The 23,144-nt window shown below is 52.2% G+C and overlaps 1 protein-coding gene and 1 non-coding gene across 3 annotated transcripts in view; one reads left to right on the top strand and one right to left on the bottom strand.

Annotated features, from left to right (window-relative positions):
* Nucleotides 1-5,322, top strand: part of CFDP1 (craniofacial development protein 1) — an 85,267-nt gene extending 79,945 nt beyond the window's left edge. For both annotated transcript variants that reach the window (XM_016130098.2, XM_016130097.2), the window contains one exon: nucleotides 5,005-5,322. In XM_016130098.2, coding sequence (XP_015985584.2) covers nucleotides 5,005-5,095 — 91 coding nt within the window. In that variant the 3' untranslated portion in view covers nucleotides 5,096-5,322. The remainder of the gene's footprint in view (nucleotides 1-5,004) is intronic.
* Nucleotides 1,301-1,419, bottom strand: LOC118611695. Its single transcript, XR_004954539.1, has one exon. It is a non-coding gene; the product is annotated as a 5S ribosomal RNA (ribosomal RNA).
* Nucleotides 5,323-23,144: the final 17,822 nt, after the last annotated feature.

Here is a 23,144-nt window from a genome sequence, read left to right on the forward strand (position 1 = left end):
ACATTGACGATATCTTTAAAAAGCCACCTCTGAGTAGTGATTGGCCTCTGCCATATTTATTATGAGAACATGACCTTTTTATGAGCACTATATTTAAATTGATCTCATATACAAGAATTCAGGTCATGGCTGGTGGTAAAAATATTTCTGTTATGCAGTCCTGATTAAAGTAAGGTTGGATTGAGGTTAAAAGATTATTGTGCTTTTTGTGTTTCGATGGTAATTTCAATTCAGTTCTAGCGTCTTACCCTGACATTCCAGGTCCTCCCTGAGTTGTCCCCTGCCCTCCTTACCCTCCTCTCCCCTGCTCATGGCAGCCCGGCTCAGTAGTGCTCCTCCAGACACTCCTCCATGATGGGCTGGATTCAGGTGCCACCCTCTACAGCGGCTCTGCCCCAGGAACCCTCAGTCCCATTGCCCCATTTGATTTTCTTTGTCACACTTATTACCAGCTGGTGCGTGGTGTTGTGTTTGGTTTTCTACATAGTAAGCCCCCGAGGGCAAGATCTGGCTCACCACCGTCACCAGCACCTAGAGGAGCACGGACCCAGGGCAGGTGCTGAGCGCCTCGCTCGTTCAGTGTCCACCCCACTGGGCAGCTTTGGTTTGGAGCCTAGTAGGGTTAGAATTAACCACCCAGAAAAGAAGAGCACCGTACATCCGGATGATGTCTCCACCTCGCCATGACTTGGGTCAGCAGAGTTGGTTAAAGTGCCTCTACCAGAGATGCTTTTCCTCTGAGCCCAGACTCCCAGTGTAGTCGAGCATTTCAAGATCCATGTCAGCGGTTTGCACCGAAGGCGTTTAGTATTGCTTCCCTCTCGCCTGGAACCGATCCCACAGGCTGCCTAGCAGCGTTCACCGTCAGCAGTGCGTCTCTCCAGCACGGCTGAGGCGGGGGCCAGCAGTCTTAGGGGAAGGGGCCATGTGCACAGGAAAGGAGACACAGAGGCTTGGTCTTGGCTGCTGCTGGCAAGCTAATTGAAAGTTATGGAACATGATGATGGGAATCCAGGGATGTTTGTGATGTGGAGAGGCATGAAGGAGAGACCAGAGAAAATAATTTTCTCTTTACAAAGACTCTGTCTCCGTGACCCCTCAGAGTCACAGTCCCAGCACCAGCTCAGCATTTAGGTGAGATGAGAGGAAAGCAGTGGAGAAGAAAATTAAAATCATCTTTTCACTCTGGCCCTCAAGATGTTTGCAAGTCACATCTCTTCCACGAGAGGTGAGGGACAGGCCTGTGCAATATTGGACAGATTGCTTTTTTCGGTTGCATTTCTTTCTTTTTTTTTTTAATTGCCTGCAGCACCTGGTCTTCCTAGGTGGTCTCCCATCCAAGTACTAACCAGGCCCGACCCTGCTTAGCTTCCGAGATCAGAAGGGATCAGGCGTGTTCAGGGCAGCATGGCTGTAAACCCAGTTGCATTTCTCAGAGCAAAAACAGTACATATTTTATACTCATCACAGAGCTTTGTTCTAGCCTCTGAGCGCCTCCATCGCCCATTGTTCCTGGCACTGGGAATTGAAATTTACCCTTCTCACATTCGCGCTGCGCTGAAGGCACCCTGGCTCTCTCGAACCAGACTAATGACCGCCCTGAAGCGTCCTCAGTTCTGTGCCTGCTTCAGAGTCCCCTGGGCCTCCCTGTCTTTTCCTTCCTGTCTGGCGGACAGGAGGCTTCTCACAGGCCTGTGAGAGCATTTGGAGGTCAGCATCCCCAGGGGACAATTTCACCCTTGCAGACTTCTTGGGAGCACGGGTGGCCGTCCCCTCATTTGCAGTGTGGGTTCCCCGCAGGAGGTGCTGACTTGCTCCCTGGAAGCATTTTCTACCTTCACTTGTCCTCTTCCTTCATTTTTCTCCCCTCCCCCTTGGCCTAGATCTCAAGAAAATTGGTGGCAGAAAAGTAATTTGTGTTGAAAGGTCAAAAAGATGTCAGAGCCTGTTGTGTCCAACCTGGTTCTGAAAGGAAAAGCTGGAAAATCCCTTAGGTTTTGATGGTTTTAGCATATTTTATTAATGAAAGTGAAGAGCTGCTGCCTCTTAAATGGGCCCAGTAAGGGAACAGCAGCAGGAAGGGAGGATGCCCCCCCTCGCACCCCAGCTTCCCAGTGGACTGGGCCGGATCGGCCTGGGTCCCCAGGGGCTCTGGGCGCCGGCCAGGAAAGCACCACTGCACTTGTCAGCTTGCGGTTCTGCTCTGGGACTGGAACCTGCTGAAGATGCCCGGAAACTTCCTGAGGCTCAGTGTAAACAGGCCATCCACTCAGGCCACCCTGGAGGAGGGGCCTTCCCCATGAGCATTTGGTCCCTGGGTCCCTGTTCCAGCGACCCCAGGTTCTGTAGCTTCGTAGCGATGCAGTCGAGTCAGAAGTGGAAAGCAGGAACCCCGCAACGCTCATAGCTGTTCTGAATTTTGCCAACAAAGCACTTCTCACGGTTTCGTTGTATTGTCAGAGGGGTACTATAATTTTTATTCCTGTTTTTAACTATCTTGCCCGGAGTCACACAAATAGTAAATGTCAGAGCTATCCTCATCTTCGGCATCTTTTCTCTTGGTGGTGCGGGTGTCCATGTCTAATAGAAATTATATTCCTGAGCAGCTCTTGGCATTAAACCAAAGCCATCACAAGGATCCCGTTAGCAGCTGCAGATGTCTACGAATGGGTGAAATTGCCAAACCTGCCTTGATGGCCTTTGTCTGGGTAGCCCTTGAGAATTCAGCTGTGTTCTACACATGTGCCCCTCTTTGCTGCCCGAGCCCCTCTCTGCACCTGAACTCTGCCTGCACCTGCCTCTTTAGCACCCAACCCGGCCTCACTTTTGGTCATCTCAGGGTCAGCTGGACCCAGTTTCGAGGCCGTTATTCACACTCAGTGAGCATCCTAATTGAAGTATCACTTCTTTGAAGGAAGGTCAGTAAGGAAGACCAGAGATGCCCAAAGCCCCATACTGTACTCCCTTTCTCTTCCCCGCAGTCCACTCCCTCAGACAGGTAGCTCCGGCTAATGGCTCTCTTGAAATATACCCTCAATTCCCCTTGAGCCACAGTTCACCCCTTTTTCCTGCTAGAACTTTGAGGGGTGTTAAAGCACCCCTCTGTTGTCAGTGTGCACGCTAATCCGATCGCAGCCTTGCCCCAGAGCCTGCGGGCTGGAGTGGGGAAGAAGGGTGGTTGTCGGGTGACAAAGCCCTTCGGTGGATTTTGTTAACCATCCCCACTAAATCCCAGAGGGGATTCTGTCGTGTGTCCGCCTTCCCACCAGTCTCTCTATATCAAAAGGGGTCCAGCGTCTGCGGCTTCCCAGCCCACCAAGGAATGTGAAATTCAAATCTAACAGGCCTTCTGTATTTCACTTGCTCAATCTGACAACCCGAACCTGAGGGCTTATGGCAGACCTAGGAGCAGGCCCTGCCCTCCTATTTCCTGCCATTCTGGCCTCTAGTTAGCAGTTTTGGTACAGCCACCTGGTTCCCGATCTCAGACGAGGTGGTAGTTACTAGTTGCTGGTAACACCCATTAAGAGAGCTGACACCTCCTCTTTGATCGACTGACCTCAGGACCCCGAGGGAAGCTGGCTTCCCTGAGTGATGTCAACAGCAGCCACTGCCTTTTTATTGAGTACCAGCTCTGCTATTGGCAAGATTATGTGGCTTACATCAAGTCACACAGCCAGAAAGCGGCAGTCGGAATTCAGACCGAGAGCTGCCACCCGCTCTGTAGTAAGCTGTAGGGCTGGTGGCTGCAACCTTGGATGGAAAGCAAAGATGGGCCGCATTTCATAGGGTGCAGTGAGAGGGATCAGGCCCCGAACTCAGCAGAGGAGCGCAGGTTCCTAAACCTGGTAACGTCCTCGCCATAAACGTAATGACCTTGTTTCGACAGACAGGTGCACATTTTCCACAGTGCAACAAAAGAAAAATTAGTACAGAGATTCAATTATGTCTCCCATTTTCAGTGGCAATTTTGTTCTCTCAATAGATTAATTAGCAGAACTAATCCCCTCCCCCAGGCAAATCGAGGCACATTTTATGGTAAGAAGGAGCATTAAGATGCAGCTGTGTCTTGTCAAGCAGCTAGCCTCGGCTGCCACGTCAGCCCTGTCTTCCTTCCTCTCCTGCCTGGGAGGACCGAGGGAGGCCACCATGGCTGCTGAACTTAGCCGTGCATCAGGGAGCAGAGCACCGACCTCTTAAGGGGCCCTGTCTGGGGACTGTGGGTGGCAGAGGTGCTTGCTCTCGTTCCCTTAGAGGAATTTAGGGAAAGGCTGCTCCTGTCATCCCTGTGGAAGCAGCCTGGCCCCTACTAGGTGGAGGACACATGGAAAGGAGGGAGAGTGAGGGGAAGGAAAGAGCAGGAAGGAGTTAAGTACACCCTAAAGTGAGTGCTCCATGCCCCTCGGTTCATTTTACTGTCACTGTAACCCTGTGAGGTAGTGTTTACCACCCTGTTTCCTCCACTTTCAGAGGCACCTGATTTTACATTTTGATGTATATATGCGGGATGCATAGCTTTCTCTCCGCACCAGCTCAGCACACGGCTAAGGCCGGAAAATACGTCATCACTATTTTGCTGTTTAGAAAAATGAGGCTCAAAGATGTTCAGTCCTTGACCAGCGCAGCCCAGCCACTTAGGGGGGCAAGCGGGGCTCTGCTCCTGTGTCAGACTCCACCCCGTTCTTTCCTTGAAAACTCAATGTTTTCACAGTTGCAACATTTTCTTGCCACCAAGCCTCTAATGTGCTTTCCCTTTGATAAGTTGTTGCTCTCTCCTTTTCATATTATTTCATTCACATCCGAACCAGAAACATCCTTGTTTAGACCAAACATGAGTGGTTTGGATGCTACTGAGTCGTGGGCAGTCGTCCGTTTGCCTTTGCTCTAACCGATGACCCTGCCTCCCACGTGGACCTGTGTACACCTGGGGGTGCCGAACGGAGCAGGGGAGGCACTTTCTCTTACCGGGTTCTGCTGACAAACGTCTTTTTCATTTTCTCCTAGGTATATTGAGCGGAAAGCTTTTCTAGACCGAGTGGATCACAGGCAGTTTGAAATCGAGCGAGATCTCAGGCTGAGCAAAATGAAACCCTGATGTCAACGGGGAAAACCAGTAGCAGCTTAATCCTGTTTACAATGTGAGCTTCTGGTGCGTCTGTGAAATGTCTCCAGTGTTTCTTGACTATTTCCCAGCAAGGTCTTTTCTCCCACATTGAACTTCTGTCTTTGTATCTTGATCTCACGTGGTTTCATTCATTTTACATTTAAAAGTTTGTCCTTTAAAAAATAAAAGTAAAAAAATAAAAGTTGGTCTGAAGAGAGGCTGGTGATGATGATGACCCTACTCACCTTCCCATAATTCAGCTGCAGAGTCCACCAGGCCAGGTCAGTGCTTTCCAGGCCCGTCCAGCTGGCCGCAGTGAGGACGTGAATTTCTGGGGCCGTGGGCCCCTTCCTGAGGTCAGCCTTGCCCCTGAGACGGAGGGAAGGAGGCTCCCTAGTGTCGGTGGAAAGCCCCGGCCCTGGGTGATTTGGGCTTCGGTTCCTCTCCTGCTTCTTTCCTGATCTCTTTCTCTATTGAATGGGATTCCTATCACTGGGATAAGATAAGGCTGAAAATAAGGTTCTGTTACTGCAGAATTAGGAATTGTTCTTTCTTTCAGCCTTTTTCCTCTTCCCAGATGTGCTCCCACCTTGATAATTCTTCAATTTTTAGTTTTTCAAAGACTTTGAAGGTCTATTTCCTTTTTGTACTCCTTAGGAAAACTTAAATCCCAAACTTTATATTAATAAAGCTGTAAACCCCACAGCCTGGTCCTGGGGGCGGGGGTGGTGTCCTGGGAGAAACAAGACTAGGGGTTCCAGAGGGTTCCAAAGACTAGGGTCCACTTCCTGCCTGGACATCTGCCAGCCGTGTGACCTTGACCACAGCTGAGCTTTCTGAGCCTCCGTTTTCTGCTCTGTCAGTGCATGAGTAGCACCAGTACCTCACAGGGCTGAGATGAGCTCATGACACACTTGAGTGGCCCAAGCACCCACCTCCCCATCCAGTTCTCTACTGTGTGGCCAGAAGCTCCTGGAAACCAAGACCTGATTGTGCAACCCTGTGTGGTTATGGACCTTGTTACTTAGACAGGTGGTTTAAGCTACATCTGAACACGCTGTCGGTTCTCATCTGCTCCGATAAAGGATTCTAGAGGTGGTGCTAGAGTGTTTTCAGGCCAACATCAGAACAGGTGGCCAGTGCAGCCTCAGTTATGGTCCTTCATCCTAAGACCAGCTGGCGTTTCGATGAGGGCGGAGCATCCAGACCCACAGGTGCCACCAGCCGAGGCTGAGATGCAAGTCCTGCTGTGTGGAAGGAACACTCTGTGCATCATCCGCTGTTCACTGCCCTGCGATGACTGTGGCCCTGACGTTTTTCCTGAGGTTCTAAGTGCCTCCAGCGTTCACTCCCTGTCACGTAGTCCTTCATCTCAGCTGCCATTGTACAACTCACGACGTGGCTCCTCTCCCAGTTTGAGGAACGATTTGTAATCCTATAGAATAAACGGGGCTGATCTCATTGTAAATTAGGGTTTTTCTTTTTAGCAAATTTTCCTTTGCACCAAGATTAAGACAAGCACTGCAAGAGCATGGCGGGTCCTTCGCACAGGTGGGTTTGCTGTTCCTGCTGCGCCCCCAGGCATGGAGAGAGAAGTCAGATATGTCCGTGAGAATCCTAGCCGGTGCCGTGGCACTGCCGGTTTATCCATGATCCGGCCCTTGCATGGGCTGCTGCTTAGTCCTGCAGAAAGGCTGGTTCCTTTCTGCTGCCTCTTGATTGGCTGCGTCTTTTCCCAGCAGGTGTGCTGCACGCATCTGATCTGCGCTCGACTTTGTACACATCCGTGAGGCTGAAAAGCCCCTCCGGCCCAGCCCCGTTTTCTCGCAGACTCCGGCAGCTTGTCGAGGAATGTGAATGAGGAGCTGTCGCACCACTCCCGGCACAGATGGCCGTCCCTCCTAACTTTGCAGGTCCATCCTTTGGAGTTCTCAGACCTTCACATCGAAAACTCATTTGCCTTGACTTCAGCTTGCCTCCCTCTTGAGCTACATACATGTCACCACTTTGAAAAAGCTACCCATATTGAACTAAGTTTATCTTACCGATGAAGCGGCTTCCTCTGGCTAAACATGTGCCCGTGTGTGTGTGTGTGTGTGTGTGTATGTGCACATTTGTGTATCGCCTTACAGTGAGCCTTAAAAACCGCGTCAAAGCAGGCTTTCATTTATGTGTCATTGGCCATAGCTGGGTCATCCAACCGCCCCTGGCTGCGGGGGAGGCTGGAAAAGCCTGTTGAAGATGGGAGAAGTGTGTGGAGGGTTAGGGATAGGTGATTATGCAGACTTAAGTTTAATAAAAATTTTTTGAAATCGTCCCAGAGAGGCAGAATTAAGCTGTGTATAAGGAAAGACCTCAACATACTCTGCTCCGGGGCAAAATGGGGATCCCCTGGAGCCCTGCTTCCCACCCTGCAGGTCCGGGAGCAGGTCCGGGAACGTAGTGGAGGGGTCCCCAGTCTAGAAAGAGCTGTTCCCCGCTCCTGAGATCCTGTGCTTGATTTCTGTATCATCTTACTTCCCAGAATGTCAAGCACGTCCTCTGACCCTTACGTTCACTCCTCACTGATGTGGATCAGATCCAAGGGACAGTGGAACTGGCCAGCAGGACGGATCCTTGGACATGGGCAGCTAGTCTCCAAATGAGTGGCTGCTTGTCGTAGGTGTGAACGAGGCCCCAGGAGGTGAGTCACCTCAGCCCTGGCAGACCGTCCACAGCGGACGGAGTGCTGTGGCTGCGGAGCAGAGTGTGCCGCTGCCAGCCGAGGGCTCAGGCGGAGGACAGGAGTGTAGGAGAGAATGGGAAGGAAATGAATGGTGCGGCCACCTAGGAGCAGGCGAGTGGCGAAGTCTGGAGAGGGCGAGGTGGGCATCCTCCGGGTGCTAGAGGCGGGCCTGGGCCAACCTTGGCCTTCCTCTTGGTCTGTGTTCCTGCCCGAGCCCCATCTGTGCCCTCGAGGGGACCTGCCTTCTCAGCCAGCATCACCACTTAGCCTGACCTCTTCCCACCCCACTCTCAGAAGGACAGAGCTGCCTCAACAAATGCCGGCCTTCTCAGTGGGCCTGCGGAGGCCACGCTGTGCGTTGGGGCTGATCGACATGTGTTCATCTTCAGTCAGAATCACCTTTTTCATCAGAGTCTTGTTTGAACCATGGCAGACACCATCTAGCCCACAGTTTTTAAGAACAAATGGATAATATCAAGCTCTTCACATCCACATTTAGTGAAAACTAATCTGCTTGAGTCCCAAAGGAAATTCTGTCCCCTTTATCCCAGATTCGAGAATTGTCAAGGAAAATGTTTTCGGCGAGTGGGAAGTGGAAAGACTGAGTCAGGGCTGAGAGGCAGTTTGGCAACCCTTTGCCGGGCACCGTGTGCTGCACCCCCTTCCCCGCCTGCCGTGGTGTGAGCGAAGGAGGAGGCCATGCCAGCCCGAGGACATTCCTGGCTGGCCTGCCAAGGCCAGAGAACCCCTGAGAGTTGGGTTTCCTGGCCTTGCTCTTACCATCCGTTTTGTCCTCTCCTTGCCCCAGGTGGGCATGTCAGATTTCCAGGGCATCTGGCACCTTCCTGTTACTGAAAAAACTGCCCTGCCACAGCATAAGGTCAAAGAATAGAACTAAATCCTTTCTGTGTTCTTGCTCACCTATTTCCTGAGGAACACAGCGCTCTAGTTACGAATTCCCCATAAGGTCTCCAGGGGAGAAGGGCCGCGTTAAGAACTGAATCTGGAGTGAGCTCATGAGGAGCCGGACTGCGAGCCTGGCAGACAGCCGGGCGCCCAAGTTCGCCACTGTCCCGGTGCAGCAGGCCGGGTGATGGCTCCCGCGTCAGAAGGGCAGGGGGACCTCCCCAGAAAGGACAGTGATGGCCCTTCTGCCCAAGCAGGGACAAGGGAGTCCAGGTGACAGGGCTCTCCAGGTGCCATGCTGTCCCGTGTTCTCGGCAGAACAGGGGTGGCGTGGCGTGGTTGACGTGGTGTGGTGGGGTGGAAAGGGCCCAGAACGGGCTCCCAAGGGTGCGTTCGCCCTCTGGCCTTTGGTCTCTGTCTTTAGCCAGAACTGGAGTTGCTCGGGCAGCTTGTCTAAGAGTCCATGACATTGTTTCTAATGATCAGAACAACAGAAGTGAACAAAAAGGGATTGGTATAAGACGGTGGACTCCCGGGCAAGGATCGGAAGCTCTTAGCTTCCCCGGAGTGGTCCCAGGCGCTAGGCCAGGTGTAGGTGCTTCCTCCGTGTTGCCTAGTCTGCTCCTCTCCTCGTTTTTGAAAAGAGGAAATTTGCCTGAGGTCAAATTGTGAGTCAGTGATCACACCTACATCTTGTGACTAGAGGCGGGGGAGGCAAGATTAAACCCTCAAGGCCTCTGGGGCCCCGCTCCGTGATGGAGGATTCGCATTGGAAGGGGGGGGACTCGAGCGCAAGGGACAGAAGCAAAGACGAGGCGACGCCCGTGGTTGACGAGAATGGCAGCTGGCTCGCCCCGTCGCCGAAAGGGTGTCAGAAGCGCCGCAAAGGTGTGGGCACACAGTCCTGCCTGAGCCCTGCACACTCCCCGCAGGGGGAGGAGCGCGGCCTCACCCGACCCCTCAGGCCTTGTTCAGACACGCCTCCCGGTGAGATGTCACTCCTGCTACGCTCTGCTCCGGAGCCAGGTTTCTGGCCTACGCAGTGGGAGCAGCGGGATGCCGCCTGGCTTCAGGGAGTGAGGGGACGAGGGCCTGGGAGCCCAGGCGGTGCGCCTTGGAGCGTCAAGTGTCTTAACACCGTTCCCCCTCCTCGGGACTTTTCTGCATTTTCCCCTGCGGCTGTGTGTGTGTGCGTGCGTGCGTGCGTACGCACCCTCCTAGGGTAACTCAGATACAAAATCACTGTCAGGTGCAATCTTTGTGCATAGGCAAGTTGACCACAACAAGGAAAATGGGATGTGGAAGTCAAGAAGATTCTGCCCCGGTTCCCTGCGGACTGGAATGGCCCAAGCCACAGAGCCCGTCCTTCACGGTCTCCGCTCCACGGTCTGCCAGTGAGCTTCCGCTGCGTCCTCAGGCGATGGGGCAGACTGCCTGGTCTGTGCGCAGGTGGAGTACAGGTGTCGATGTTGAGGTGAGCACTGCCCAGGGTCAGGCACGGTCGGCCTGCCTCTACCCGCTATCCTAGTGCTGGGATCCAGGTTGAGTCCCTCGGAGTCGCATAATCCTTGTCTGCAGAAGGTCGCTGAGAATGGTTAATAATCCTGCCTACCTCACAGCATTCTATTAAATGAAATACACTATCCAAGTGGTAAGCTACAGTAATTAAATTGTGCACCTGGCTCCCAGCTCCCTAAGACAGCCAAGCTTATGTGAATATAAATTAGCACCGCCTCGAAGAACACTTTGACCATTTCTAATAAATCTGGAGCTGCACTTGGCCCATGATACAGCAGCTGTACTCCTGGGTTGACATCCTGGAGAAGCACCAGCATGTGCACAAGGAGTCAAGCTCCTCGGTGATCGGAGATAACCTGGAAGCCACCGAGTGCCTATCAGGAGAAAGGATCGATTGTGAAATAATCAGCGGCGGAATATGATACAGAGGCGAATTGACTGAACCAGGGCTACGTACATCAACACAGATGAACCTCGTGAGCAGCACTGATGCAAAAAGCACGTTGCCAAAGACCTAACGTATGATCCGTTTATACAAATTCAAAACCATGCGAACGGAGGTGACGGTTGCCCAGCACGGTGAATGCACTCGATACCGCTGCATGGTACATTTTTTAATGGTTAATTTTACTTATGTGAATCTCACCTCTAAAAAAATCATTAACTTGTGTCACCTCTGTCAGTCTCCTTACAAGTGAGATGTCGGGGGGCGGGGGGGGGGGGGACGGGTGGAAGGGTTACCATGGTGATGAGCTTGCTCAGTGCCGAGCTTTCTCTGCATCCCATTCTGGGATAACAGGCATTCCTGGAACATTCCCTAGGAGATGAGTGACTCACATAGGTGAACTACCTGGTGTACCCCAACTTCCCTTTCTCTGAAAAGCAGGCCGGGGAGGTGAGGGGGCTGTGCTAGCACAGCCCTCGGTGCAAGACCTGCCACGTCCGCCTTCCCCTCCCCCACACAGCCTTGATGCACAGAGACAGGACATGAACAGGCCGCACGCTAGAAAGATGCTCCAGCGGGCCGCGACTTGTTAGATGCAAATAAGTGGCTCCTGACCTAGATAAATGAGCTCGAAATTTGAACACCCCGAAGTGGATTACAGTCAATGCCTGGGTTTTCTAGTGGAAGTTATGGAACTGCCCATCTTTAGACTCTGTCCAGCACCCTGAGCAGCTGTGACATGAGGCTGCTGTGGGTGCCCTCTCTCCGTGGGAGGTGTGGCCAAACTCTTCAGCTCGGGAGGAGGGGTGCTGGGCCCAGCCGCTGTCCTGTCCTCTGCAGGGCGGGCAGGAAGCTGACCTCTGACTCGCCCCACTAATCTTAGTTCACGATTTAATGCTTTACTTCTTCCACTTATCACCTTTGCATTATAACCTCAGCCTGCCCAAGTGTAAGGCATCCTGACTGACAGATGGAAGACAGTTTTTAAGTCTGGAAGCTCTCTGGGTGCCTGAGGACTCCAGGTGGACTCTCTGTCCCTGACACCTCAGTAGATTGCCTCATCTCTAACTGCCTCCTCTTGCTGGACCTTGCAGCTCTGTTACAATTCTGCCCTTGAGCACCATCATGGGACCTTTGAATTTGAAGTTAGGGTCCTGAGAACAGGGAGGGGAACCGGTTCATCTCCAGTCACACACACACACACACACACACACACACACACACACACCCCTGGGAACAGGGAGGGGAACCTATTCATCTCCAGTCACACACACACACACACACTCCTGGGCTGCACCAACAGTGTCTGCTGTGACTTATGTGTGCCCTTGAGACCGTTGTAGACAACTGAGCCTAGAAACGATGAGAAAGCATTATAAAGGACAGTTTTGTCTTTTCAATGCAAGTGGTGTTTTCCAGAAGATTACAAATACTCCTGTGGCGTAATAAAAAAAAAATACTTGGTTTCTGTAGAGTTTCTGGCACAGTCCACAAAACTCTTGGAATTTACTGTCTGTGTATTCTAATGAAATGATTCTTGGGGGAGCCCTAGATAGCTTTAGGATGGGGACTAGCCACCAGCAAAGCCACGCCTGTGACTACAGGATTAGAACTTTTAGCCCCGTCCCTAACCTCAGGAGAGAGGGAGGCCGGAGATAGGATTCAGTCACCAATGGCTAATGATTTCATCAATCATGCAATCATGCCTACGAAATGATACTTTCATAAAATCCTTTAAACAACACCATTTGGGGAGCACATCCACCTGCCGGGAGCGGGGCACACACCCCAACTCCGCAGGCACAGCGGCTCCTGTGCACGAGGCCTGCGGGACCATCTCCATCTGGCTCTTCATCTGTAGTCTTTACAGCACACTGCCGTGGTAGGTAGAGCGCTTTCTGAGCCTCTCGAGTTGTTCTAGCAAATATCAAACCAGAAGCATGGGTAGCCCAGGCACCTCATTTGTGGCTGTGTCCGAAGTGGCAGCAGCCCTGTCTGACTGAGCCCTTAATCCGTGGGGTCTGCACTCATTCTGGATAGTTAGTTAGTGACAGAATTGAATTGAATCGTTGGACGTGCGGTTGGTATCAGAGAATTGGTTGGGTCGCACTTTTGTGCCAACAGAGACAGCGTGATATGGTGAGACACACACGTCCAGTCAGGACACCCAGATTTTAATCTCAGCTCTGTCGACCAGGTTGGCCCTCTGCCTCCCCTACTCCTGTTTCCGCATCTGTAAAATGAGAGGGTGTTAAATAACCCTGGGGGTTAACACCTGGACTCTGTGCTCCTGACAGGCGGCCAGGTGATTATTATGCACTCTGAGGTTGGGAACCACTGCTTATGGCCTCCCTACTTCAGAAAAAAAAAAAAAAATTTAAAAGCCCCAGCTATGTATTTAGGAAAATTCGACCTTCCTCTTTTCTTGCCACTTCAAACAATTCAAACTTTTAAGTTGCTGACGCACCAGCAAACTATCAGGAGTAGCCTGGCTTTCCAACAAGCCGTCTGCAGAGACCCTAAGATCCACCTGCGAGAACTTTCTCCTTTCAAGTCTTCGAAGGCCCAGGGAAGAATGTATTCAGAAGCTCCACGGAGGTATCGGTACCTCGGAGAAGCAGCTGAAGTCAGGCCTGGGAAGCAAGCAAGGAATTCAAACGACAAAATTCCCCCAAGGCCCAACAAATGCAGCCGAAGAGGCAACACTTTGCTGCCAGGTTGGCAACGACAGATGGCAAGACCCACGTGCGTGCACGCACACACGCGCGCGCGCGCACACACACACACACACACACAGGCTCGCACCAGCGCAACTGAGCTCGCAGTGTGTCAGCTAGGTGGCCCGCGGCTTGGAGACGACCCAACCCACCAGAGGCACAACGGTCTCTCGTCACAACAAGCCCAGCGCTGGGCGGATCACCCCGGTTCCCAGGCCAGCGCCCCGGAGGTCCTGCCAACGCCGGCTCCGTCTGCACTAGGCTTTCTTCTCTCTCTCCCCTTCGTTTTTGATACGTCCCCGTGATTGTTCTGATCATGGAAGAAGGCTTCATTCATGTTGGAGACTTGGAAAACAGAAACATCAAACAGAATTTAAATATTTCATAATCATACAGAGAAAACTGCTATGCATATTTTGGGGTACTCTCAGTCTTTTTTCATATGTTTTCACATATGTTTTCTTAACACAGTTGGAATTATACTGTACCTGTGCAGCTCAGTCCAGAAGCTCCTTACCTCCCGCGTGTGGCTATTTACATTTAAATTTTAAATTCATTAGAATTCAAAATTCAGTTCCTGAGTCACGCTAGCCAAAGATTTCAAGTGCTCAGTAGTCACATGTGACTAGTGGCTATGCTACTGGACAGAGCAGGTATTGAACATGGCCATCAGCACAAAATTCTCTTGGACGGTGCTGGTATATGCAATTGTATACTCTCTCTCTCTCTCTTTTTTAACCTATGGTATATACTATGAGCATTTCCTCATTTATTCAAACATTCTTTGAGAACATGATTTTTAACGACTCCGTAATATGCCATTATACGTTTGTACCATAATTTATTTTACAGATCTTCTACCATTGGCCACTGAAGTTACCCACTTGTTGTCATTATAGTGTCGTGATGAGCCGCCTTGTCCTTACATCTTGACCTGTGTCCCTGAGTATGTCTAGATTACTGAAACAAGTGGAGTTGTGTCAGGGAAGGCACACATTGTCAAAGCCTTGAAATCCAATGCCCGGTTACTTCCGGGAAAGGTCTCCCTCTCTCTAGCAGGACAGTTTTGCCTCTTTCTTCCTATGAAAACCCTCCGAGAAGACACAGTTCAGCAAGGAAGCTCTCTGTCTGTCCATCTCTGAGCACAGAGCCCAGTGCTTTGGGCAAGAGGTGTCCGGAATTAGGAGGAAAATGGCCACCCATGGAGAACACTGAACTAGATCATCCCTGGGGACCAGAACCTTCTGCGGTCTGAGCTCTGTGTCTGGAAGGGGTATTTGGACAGGGCACATGTAACGGTTAATCTTATATGTCAGCTCGATGCCCGGATAACTGGTAAAATAATGTCCGTAAGGGTTTTTCTGGAAAAGATTGGCTTTGGGTAGACTGAGTAAAGATCACCTTCACCACTGGGCTGGGCATCATCCAATCCAGAGGGCCCGAAGAGAACAAAAAAGTGGAGAAAGGGGGAACTCGGTCTCCCCTTGACCTCAGACGTCCATCTCCTCCCGTCCGTGGGCCCTCCCAGTCCTCAGGCCTTCGGACTTGGACTGAGACTTACATTGTCACCACACAGATGGCACGTCGAGGGACTTCTCAGCTTACAACAACCCGCTGGCTCCCCTTCCCCAGAGACCCCTGACTACCGCAGCTGGAACACGTCCCAGTGACTCTTGATTCATGGCAACCTGGTTTTGTGGCACATTCACTTACGAGTTGCTCTAAGCGTTTTCTGAATCCATTCCTCCTGTCACGGCTCAGGAGTGAGTTTTGCTCAGTTGAGGGGTGGGGCTTCACGCCCCTCGCGCGTCCCGGGGGCCTCTGAGGTTTGGCGAGCAGGCCCAGCTGTGCCCGCTACCATCGTTCGTGACCCCGTAGCCTTGGATCTCATCCCCTCTCCGCCTTTTCCTCCCAAACCGAAGCCCCTCTTCCTCTCCATCACTCGCCTGCCCCCTTTCTCATTTCCTTTGCTTCCTTGTGCGTTCTCCAGGTGGCCCACACGGTCCTGACTGGGGGCAATCGGATCTGCACGTGGGATTCTAGATTGCGGGTCAGGCCCCGAACATTCGTTCTGGCACCATCGTTTCTTTTGTAAGTCTGGCAGCCGCACTTTCGCTCTCTGTGAAATGGGGGTGCTTCTTGACGATTCCGAAGCAGCACGGTCCGGACTCGTGGCAAACGGCTCCATTCGGTGCGTTCGTGGACAAGGGGGAGCCAGTGAAGGTGGAGCAGTCTGAGAGCTGGGCCAGCCCGGTTTCCTGTGTCCGTAACTGGAGAACTGGTCCATGCTGCCAGCTACAGTAAGACCCTGGGCCCTCACGGGATGAGCTAGGCGCAGGCCACAGTAGGCCTCAGGAAGGGTGACGATTCCTTCCTTGTAGATGGATGAAGGAATTATCTAGGAAGAAACCATTTGAATCAAAAGTCACATCCTTCTCAAGAGCCCGAGACACTGGTAGCAAGAACGACATCCCGCCATTCAGAACCTCGCCGGCATCGGCCCAGGTCTCCGCCGCCCCAAGCCGAGTCACGGCATTGCGTCTCCCTCCAGGCTGCGAGCTGAGCTGGCCCAGGGGTTGCCCTGTCCTCCTTTCCCAGTCTCACTGTGGCCTGGGTTATTCAGAGAGTGGAAGGGAGCCTGCCTCTGCTTCCTAAGGGAGCTTTCCTCACCCTCGCCCCCAAAAAGAAATGCCGCTCCTTCTAACAGGCGGTTCTGTCATGGGCTTTCTCCCGGTGGGGAAAGAACTGGAAGACAGAGGGAGTGGGAGAGAGACAGACAGACTGTCTGGGAGTCCATCCCCACCTGTATTTAGGGCCTTTCTGCAAGTAACTCCCCAGACATGCCCAAGGGCCCAGGAGGACAGGATATTCAATAGCTATTGGCTCCTTAAGGGCAGAAGAACCTGTAGAGCTGTAGGCTAGTTGACCTCAGTGGAGGACGCTGGAGGTACCGGCCCAGACCCCTTTTCTCAGATACGCCCATATCCCCCCCACCCCCTGGCTGCTGGGAGAATTGGCTGCTAACTGCTCACAACCGGCCCCATGTCTGGAAAATTGCCCTCGGCAGAGTGAAACCTGCCTGGCCAGAGGTTATGCCCCACCCCAGGCCAGGCTAGTAGTTAAGCTGCTGCAGACCAGGAGCCTAACAGCCCAGCCCCTGCCCCCGAGGTGGGAGGTGGCGCTGTGCTGGGCCACAACCCACCCCCCAAGCTCCCCTGCTGGAGCCAGGTTACAGCGAGGGCGCCACTTCCCTGTTCAGACTTTCCCCAGCCCCCTCCTGCTCCTCATGAAGCTATTTTCAAACAGGAGTCCAGTCAATGCCTTCGAATTCCCTGAGAGATTCAGTTAATGGAGGTGGGGAGAGGGAAACAAGTGGATCCCGAGGCGGCTGCACCCAGATCTCCCCAGCACCCTTTCTGAGCACCCCGCACAGCTGCCCCATTGCACAGAAGAGGAAACGAGGTCTGGAGGGGGCCCCTGGCCCGGGGCAGAGCATGGTGAGCCAGAGTTTGAACTCGGGCCTCCCTACTGGGCTCTGCTTCCTGGAACATTGGTCTGTGTCCCAGGAACACATGGGACTCAGGCTGCTAGACCGGATGCGGAGGGACCAACCTCCACCCTGGCTTTGCTGCCCACACAAGCCCCCTGAACTCTCACTCATCCAGCAAGCTCCTGGTCCAGGGCCACCTCCTCCGGGAAGCCTCCATCACCACAGGCGGGCCAGGGAGGCAGTGCCCAAGAAGGCTTCTCCATCTGGATGTGTCACAGTGTCTCTGGGTCTCATCACGGTGTCTGATGAATGTCTCGCTGTGAGCATCACTCCATCCCATTTAAAAAATTTGTCATCCAGACAATGTGCAGTCTTATCGTTCTAGAACCTTCTGCCAGCCATTCCTTCTGTCAAACCTTGAGCCTGAGGGCCTTATGTAAAGAACTTGCCTGAGGGTATCCTCGAGGCCAGAATTTAGGCCAGCCTCCAGCATCTTATCACCCACAGGGGTGTGTTCAGGAGGAGCAGGTGTCTCCTGCCAGAGGGGAGCACAGGAAGTAGAAAGCCGGGCCTAGGAAAGGCAGGCAGGCTGGCAGGTGGCGGGTGGAGGGTTTGGGTCGGCCATCCTGACAGCAGCAGCATTTGGATGATGCATGCCGCGTCCCCACCAGCCCTCACACGCCTCGTATCCCGGTCCTCCAGGGACATCCAACGAGGGCACTGCATATTCTCGGGGCTTCCTCACGGAATGAGAGGGACAGACTGCCTGGAGCAGTGGGTGCTTCTCCGCTCTATTAAGCCCCATTTGACAGATGGGGAGGAAACACGCCTAGAAAATATAAATACCAAACCAAAGTTCACATGGAAGGACGGACCCAGGCCAACCTGACACCCAGACCCACACACGCCCTGCCACTGGAGGTCAGAGATGACAGAGCGTAGTGCAGACCTCACTCTGCAGTGAGCTCTTTCCTGTTGTCACAAGGGTTAGTCCACTCCCTGGAGCAAGGACACTTTCCCAGCACCCCTGGGGCTGACCCTTGGCCTCCAGGCCACAGAGCAGCTGATGGGGGTACGGTGCTTGGTGGTCCTGCCCCGCCGGGAACTCAACTGCTGCTTCGAGGACCCGCACCAGGGACCCCAAGGTGGCGGCCGCTCTCAGGCTCTTTAATAATTTAGAGAATGTACACTATTCAGCTGGCGGTTTCATCCCTGGATTCAGAAACACAATGCCTTGGGGATTGTCTCCAGTGGTGAGTGAAATTCCACTTGTCACAGTCACTGAGAACGCAAGCCTATTCCTGGAAGGGGCTATGGTCTCTGGGTGTTTGCAAACATCCTGGAAGGCCAGGAGTGCCAGTGGCCAGGCTCCCGAGCTGGGAGCCTGCAGTTCTGTCCAGATCAGCTGTCCAGTGCTGAGGACCCCTGGCAAATGCCTTCCTCTCTGTCTCCTGCCTGCTCGGGGGTGACAGGGTTGCATGGATTGGTGTGTGTGACCCAGGGCCTTTCTCTGCTTACTGTCCAGTTGCACCCCCTCCCCAGCCTCATGTGGCATCAGCCCCTGGGAAAGACCCTTGCACTAGCCCCCAGAGGGTCCTGGGAACCTATCCTGGGTGGCTCGCATTTTTTAAAACTTGACAGTTGCATTTTTCCCTGAAAAAAACATTCTTAAAAAAAAAAAATCACACTTGCAAACAATTTGCAAAATGCAATAAGCCAGACACAAAAGGATAAATATTGTATGATCACACCTACGTGAGGCACCTAGAACAGGCAAATTCATAGAAACGGAAAGTAGAATGGTGGTCGCAAGGAACTGGGGGAGGCGGAGAGAGGAGTTATTCTTTAATGGGGGCGAATTTTCTGTTTAGGGTGATGAGGAAAGTTCTAGAAAGGGCTAGTGGTGATGGTTGCACAACTTCGTGAATGTGTTTTATGCCACTGAATTGTACACTTAAATGATAAATTTCATGTTATATATGTTTGACCACAATTTTAAGAAGCGTTGCTGAAAAAAAAAAATGCACAAGAAATGAATGTTCATTTGAGAACGAACACTGGAAAATAGAGAAAAATAATTTTAGTTGCTCCAAAAGGCCCTCTCCTCCTATAAGAAAATCTCCTGTGCCATTCTAATCCACGAAGACTGAAACGGCCCTGCTCACTGACGGGCACAGCAGGTACCGAGCACCCAGCAGGCCCTCACCAATATTACACAGTGGCAAAAAAAGTCCTGCCCCCACCCCAAGGTGAGCCCAGATGGTATTTTGGTATCTATTTTTTTTTTCACACTTTTCCCGGTACGAATATACGATATAAATATAAACATGTGAATTTTGTGAAAACAGGGTCCATCTGAACCTATCGTTTGGAAGCCTCTTTGTCCTCACTCGACGGTAATACTGTAACACGCCATGGCGTTTGCATGCTGCCCAGGACTGGATCCTGTCATGTGGACCTCCTGTCACTTAAGTGGTGCCCGTTATTGAACGTGTCACTTGTCCCCATGTTTTGCTGATCATTAAGCTGCAAGTTTTGTCCTCGCGTGTGTATCTTTAGCTACTCGTGAGTGCATGTTTTAGGATAAATTCCTGGAATTTCTGGGTCAAAGAGTCCAGGCCTGTTTGGGATTTTTGCTTTGTCTTGCCAGACTGCGTCCTAGAGCCACACGCACGATTTGTGTCTGTTCCCACGCACGGCGAGTGATGCTGTTGAACTGAGTGAGAGGATTCCTGTCTGGCCGAACTCAGCCATGGCGGCAGTTCAGGCCAGGGTGCCCGATAGGGGAGCAATTTGGAGGAACCAGGGGTCTCTCCTATACACATTTAAATCCCTGGAATCTACGAGTAGGTGACCTTACAAAGGAAAATGCTTGGCGGGTGTGATTAAATGAAGAATCTTGAAATGGGGAGATTTTCCTGGATTATCCAAGTGGGCCCAGTGTCATCCCAAGGTTCTTATTAGAGGGAGTCCAGAGGGCCAGAGTCACAGAAGATGCGAGGATGGAAACAGAGGTCAGAGTGACACAGGCCCATGAGGCAAGGAATGGGGAGTGGCCTCTAGGAGCCGAAAAAGGCAAGAAAAGGGATTCTCCCTTAGAATCTCCAGAAGGAACCGGCCCTCTCAATCCATTTTGGACTCCTGACTTCTAAAATTATAGGATAATGTCTGTATTGCTTTAAGCCACTAAGTTTGCAGTCATTTGTTACGGCAGCAATAAGAAACTAATACATTTCTCCTCTGCCACCAGGTCCTAAAGCCCCAGTGTGTGAAGGATGGTGGTCTCCCTCTGTACCAAGTAGCCTGATGACCTGTACATTACCCCCTCACCTAACCAGACGTCCCCCAGGCCGAGCACACTCAAGGTTCTGTGCATGAGGAAGAGATAAGGAGGCGCCCTGGCCCAGTGCCCAGGGCTCAGCCTTGACCATATTGTGAAATTCCCCGCAAGGATGTTGGAAACTGGACTTGCTTAAGGTCACAGGATATGAGGTGGCGCTATAACTGAACCCCAAGATCTATCCTGGCAGACCATAGGTTTCCCCACCCACTCCACTAAGCTCAGCCTCTCTTTCTGTGCCAATCTGACTTCCCTTCCTGGGGAGAGAGGTAGTCATTCACGTTTTAGAGTGAGTAAAATGGAACATCCCGTTCTGAGTTCTCGCCCACTTGTTGATGAGGTGCTGCTCCAGAATGGTAGAGCTAAACTTTCACGTTGAAAACCAGGGTTGGGTAGGTAGTTCCCATTCTCATTCACTCCAGAGCTCACAGGGTCCCACTAGCCACCCCCAACCCCGAAGTGTCCCTATAGGCCTTCCCAAAACAAACTCAGTTCTTGCCCTCCACAGGGAGTTGCTTGGCCATGCCTGGCTCACGCATGTGGCAACGATGGCCCCTACTATTTAAAGATTCTCCGACAGGTCCAGTGCCCCAGACTTTACCAGAGTCATTCAAACAAATCCCCTCAATAACCCAGTGAGTATTAACCTCCCATTTCATGGATAAGAAAACCGAGCCCCAGGCGGGTTAACTCACAGGCACAAGATCATTCAGCTGCAAGCAGCAGAGCGAGATTCCAACCAGGTAATCTGACTCCAGAGCCCAGAGCTGCCAAGGGTTGGCCTGTGGAAGCATTTCATTCAGTTTAAGCAGTCGACTTTTCAAAATCCAGGGATTGTATAAAACAATCTGGATGTCTAGATTCTCTTTAAAAATCTTATTTGCCATCTGAAAGAACTCCCAATAGCCAAAGCAGGAACAATGTGAACAAGAAAATAAACTAATATGGGATTATAATCCAAACTGTAAAATAAATATCCATACATTCACACTGATATAAATACATTATTGGATAGATAAATAAATGAAGGAGAAGAGACAAATTTCCCATACAGAAGAATTCCAAGTAGTTTATGTAGATACTGCATCCATCCTCAAGGAAGTGGAGTGTGGCGCCTCACTCCTTTCGAAGAGTACAGTATAGAAAGAAGGTGGAAAAGAGTCACTTTGTAGTGAAGAAACCTGACAAACACTACCGCAGTCAGTTGATCAAGGTTGACATTAACAGCAATGTGTCATGTCGATAGTAACGTACCCTTGATATGATGTGATAAGAACGGCATTTTATCTCTGGGCTTTCCTTCCCCCAAACCCATAACCCCAGTATAACCATGAGAAAAACATCAGATAAATCCCAACTGAGGGACATCCTATAAAATCTCTGACCAGCACTCAGAACTGTCAAGGTCATCGAAAACAAGGAAAGTCTGAGAAACAGTCACAGCCCAGAGACTCCTAAGGAGACGTGATGATTAAATGCAATGTGGGATCCTGGATGGGCTGCTGGATGGGACCCTGGAGCAGGAAAAGGACAGTAGAGGACAAGTAAGGCAATCTGCGTAGAGTGTGGACATCAGTTAATAAGGATGTATCAGTGTTGGTTCATCAGTGGCGACAGATGCACCGTGCTAATACAGGGTTATTTCACAGTGCCTGCAGGTGCCTGCGAAAGCTCACTGCTCTCTCCTGGGCCACTGGCTCCTCTGCCAGAGAGGTCCCCGGTTACCCCTGGCATTGAGAGGAGAAGGAGCCACCTCCTCGGCCTCTGCCCCACTAGACGTAGCAAGGCCCAGGGGCCAGAGGCCAGAAAGCTGGATATGAAGTTTGTCTCCGCCCAGATTTACTATGGCTGTGTCCAAGTTCCCTTCTCTCCCAGTGCCAGGGAAAACAATAACCCTGTCTCCCTGGGGCCCTGGTCAGCCCCCGAGGATCCTCTTAGGGTGCTGGCGCCTGGTCAAGCAGCCCAGCTGTTGCTTCTGGTGTCAACTGCTAGTTGCAAGGCCCCCAAAGCCTGTTGTCTGCAGGACTGAGTGAGTCACCCAGGATCATTTGCCTACTGGGAGTGGGGGGTGGCACAGGTTGGTGAGGGAGAAGCATCCCTGCTTTCACAGATACCTAGTAGTGTCAGGGGAGAGGGGTACAGTGCCCCAATGGGGCTCCTCTAGCTGTCGCCAGCCCCTTGGAATATGTGAGGGTCTGGCCAGAGATCCCTCTTCTTGTGCTAAGGGAGGAGTTAGTGATGGCCTCCCTGAGTGAGCAGCCATCAGCAGTCACTGGGGGTCAGTTGGAAGCAAGGACTAGCAGATTTGGAGGTCTTGACCCCGCTGCACCCCTCCCCCGCATTTCCATTTCCCTGTACCCCGGGGGCGTTGAAGGGCTCTTTCCTCACTGCTCATCCAGTTCGGGCTTGGACACCTAGAAATGGGGAGAGAAACAGAATGGGCAATAAGAGTCCAACCAGAGTAGGAGAGCAGGAAGGAGGGGAGGAAGGCTCGGTGTGGGAGGGGCCGGGGCGGCAGAGGAAGCCTGCGAGACGATGGGCACGTGTGGCCAAGAGCCCGGGCTCCAGGCTGAGCTGCTGCTCCCAGCTCAGCAGCCCCCGTGCCAGCTGGATGCGGGCGGGTGGGCACGGGGCAGGGCTGCCTGCCAGACACACACAGAGTGCCCTTTGATGAGGTGGCAGCTGTCAGCTGAGAGCACCCTCTGCTCACTGTGGCCCCGCATGCCCCCTTCAACAATGCCTTGCCAAGCACCGGGCTAGGAAAACTGAGATGCACAACTGGGAACCCCTCCACTCACGGGGAAAAGGGGACAACCCTGCTGAGTTGGAGCAGGGAGGGATCCCAGCTCATCGGTCTGAGAATTGGGCTCTGGGCCTCAGTTTCCCCTTTTACTGCACA

Source organism: Rousettus aegyptiacus, unplaced genomic scaffold (assembly GCF_014176215.1).
Source record: "Rousettus aegyptiacus isolate mRouAeg1 unplaced genomic scaffold, mRouAeg1.p scaffold_m13_p_14, whole genome shotgun sequence".
NCBI lineage: Eukaryota > Metazoa > Chordata > Mammalia > Chiroptera > Pteropodidae > Rousettus > Rousettus aegyptiacus.